The sequence below is a fragment of the Cyprinodon variegatus genome, unplaced genomic scaffold, assembly GCF_000732505.1.
Source record: "Cyprinodon variegatus isolate N-32 unplaced genomic scaffold, C_variegatus-1.0 Scaffold807, whole genome shotgun sequence".
Lineage (NCBI taxonomy): Eukaryota > Metazoa > Chordata > Actinopteri > Cyprinodontiformes > Cyprinodontidae > Cyprinodon > Cyprinodon variegatus.
Genome location: NW_015151260.1, coordinates 143096 through 145174, shown reverse-complemented (window position 1 = coordinate 145174; position 2079 = coordinate 143096). Strand labels below are relative to the sequence as shown.

Sequence of the window (2079 nt, the reverse complement as noted above, 5' to 3'; positions counted from 1 at the left end):
ATACTTTTAAAAACGAGTATTGTATCCGGATACAACATTTCAGTATCGATACTTTTTTGAGTTTCGATACTTTTGACAACCCTACCTGTTAGCCTTGTCTTTACTCATCAGTAAACACATGACATTATTAAAATCATCAAAAGACATATTGTCTATTCTGTCCCTAATTGAGCCAGACCTGCAAACCTTTTGTCCATTTGGAAAGTTGAGTTTCATCCAGCAGCAGGCTCGCAGCAAACAACGGTTTTCTTCTCCCATGCGGGATCTTCAGGAGACGTTCTCCTCCAGTCTGACTCTGTAAGTTCTAAAACTCATTAAAAATGTGTTGCCAAAAAGTCTGTTTTGCAGCAGTTTGGTTCTGAAAAATCAACCATGATCAATTATCGTTGGTCATTCTGGAGATCTGGGTCTTTTGTCTTGATCTCTGTGGCGGTTGCCTCTTCCGTTGTGGGTCCTCGGGCAGCTTCATGGGAAAGACAGGATGAAATCCTGTGTGTTGTGGTCTTTAATGTTCTCAACACAGAGGGGGGGTGGTAAGTCACACCTCTGTGGGAGTTCCTGTGGAGGCAGTTGGCTGAGGGGGGGTGGGGGGCAGCTGTTTATAAGTCAAAACTGTATCCTCTTCTCCGCTCATCATGTCAAGATGAAACATGGACTCTGGTTCCCAATGTCCAAAACCACGATCATGGCACGACAGTGTATATGTGGTTTCTGGCTCTGGACCCCCAGGCGCTCGCCAACCAGCTACAAGCAGAACTCCTGACTGCAGGGTGTAGGTCACTGAACCCTGACAGCAGCCGGCTGGGCGAGTGTTCCCGGGATCCAAGCAGCACAGTCTGAAAGTCATTTAATGAAATGTTCCATATATGGATGCAAACTAATGAAACCTTAACATCAAATGTCATAAATTATTCTTTGAACATGTAGAGTGGAAGTAGGTGAAAATTCTCCATTTATTTTTTTCATTTTCCAAGATGTCATATATCCCCTAGTTTCACTAAGTAGGTTCTGAATCCTACTTAGGAAGCAGCAATAATTGGAAAATAATGACCCTCTTGTGCACCCCCCACCCCCCACCACCAACACTTCCAGTGGTCCATTAGTGGTTGACTTCTAAGCAGTTTGATGAATAAATGGGAAAGCGTATTTGATGACAGAGGGTTAGGGTGAGGAAGGAAGGTGTTTTTCAGCTGCTGACTTTTATTCTGATTTTTCTCAATGAATTAAATTTTTAACGTCTAACAAAGGAAAGAAGAAAAGGAAGCTGATTATTTGAACCCTTTTCTTCTTATCTGGACGAATGGCGGCTTTAAATATGAGGTATGTTTCCCGGCTTTATCTCTGATATGCAGCCTTAATGTGTTTTAAATGAGGAGACCTGAGGCTGCACCATTGCACATACGCTTATAAAAAGGAGACTTTATTTCCCTCTAAACATTATAACTAATATTATTTATTGTATTTATTAATTTTCATTTAGACAACTAAAGATAAAACACTATCAACAGTATTTTAATAACAACAAAGTGAGATTAGGTTACTTTCTGACTGGCACACTCAGAGCACCTTGCCAGGTACTCTGTCTAGGTGGGCGGGTTTATTGTGCTTAGCTTCAAAGAAGCCGCGTCTTATAGAGAGTGGAGAGGAGCTGCTGTAGGTCCACTCAGTCCAGTGGCCGACCGAGTGGACTACACCAGCTCCACTCCACTCCACTCCACTCCACTCCATTCAACTCCAGCCCACATATTCCGAGGTTATTTAAAGGGGAACGGTGTTACAGGCTTGCGTTAAAGTGAAACACACTGCTGCAGCTTGGTCGAGGCGCGCAGCTCCAAGCTAAATAATAACATCACTCCTATTTTTTTTTTAAGTTTGGATGCTGCTTTTGTTTCATTACAATACTTAAAGGGGAATTTTTTACATTGGGCTCTTGATTTTACGTTATTACCAGTGTTGGGCACGTTACTTTTAAAAAGTAATTAATTATAGTTACTAGTTACTTATCCCAAAAAGTAACTGAGTTAGTAACTGAGTTGCTCCACAATAAAAGTAACTAGTTACTAGTAAAAGTAACTATTG

General features: G+C 41.5%; 1 protein-coding gene across 1 annotated transcript in view; it reads left to right on the top strand.

The window, feature by feature from the left end:
* Positions 1–1177: 1177 nt before the first annotated feature.
* LOC107098755 (B2 bradykinin receptor-like) overlaps positions 1178–2079 on the top strand; it is a 4887-nt gene continuing 3985 nt past the window's right edge. The window contains exon 1 of the mRNA XM_015396589.1: positions 1178–1320. Within this exon, the coding sequence (XP_015252075.1) occupies positions 1301–1320 (20 nt within the window). The 5' untranslated portion in view covers positions 1178–1300. The remainder of the gene's footprint in view (positions 1321–2079) is intronic.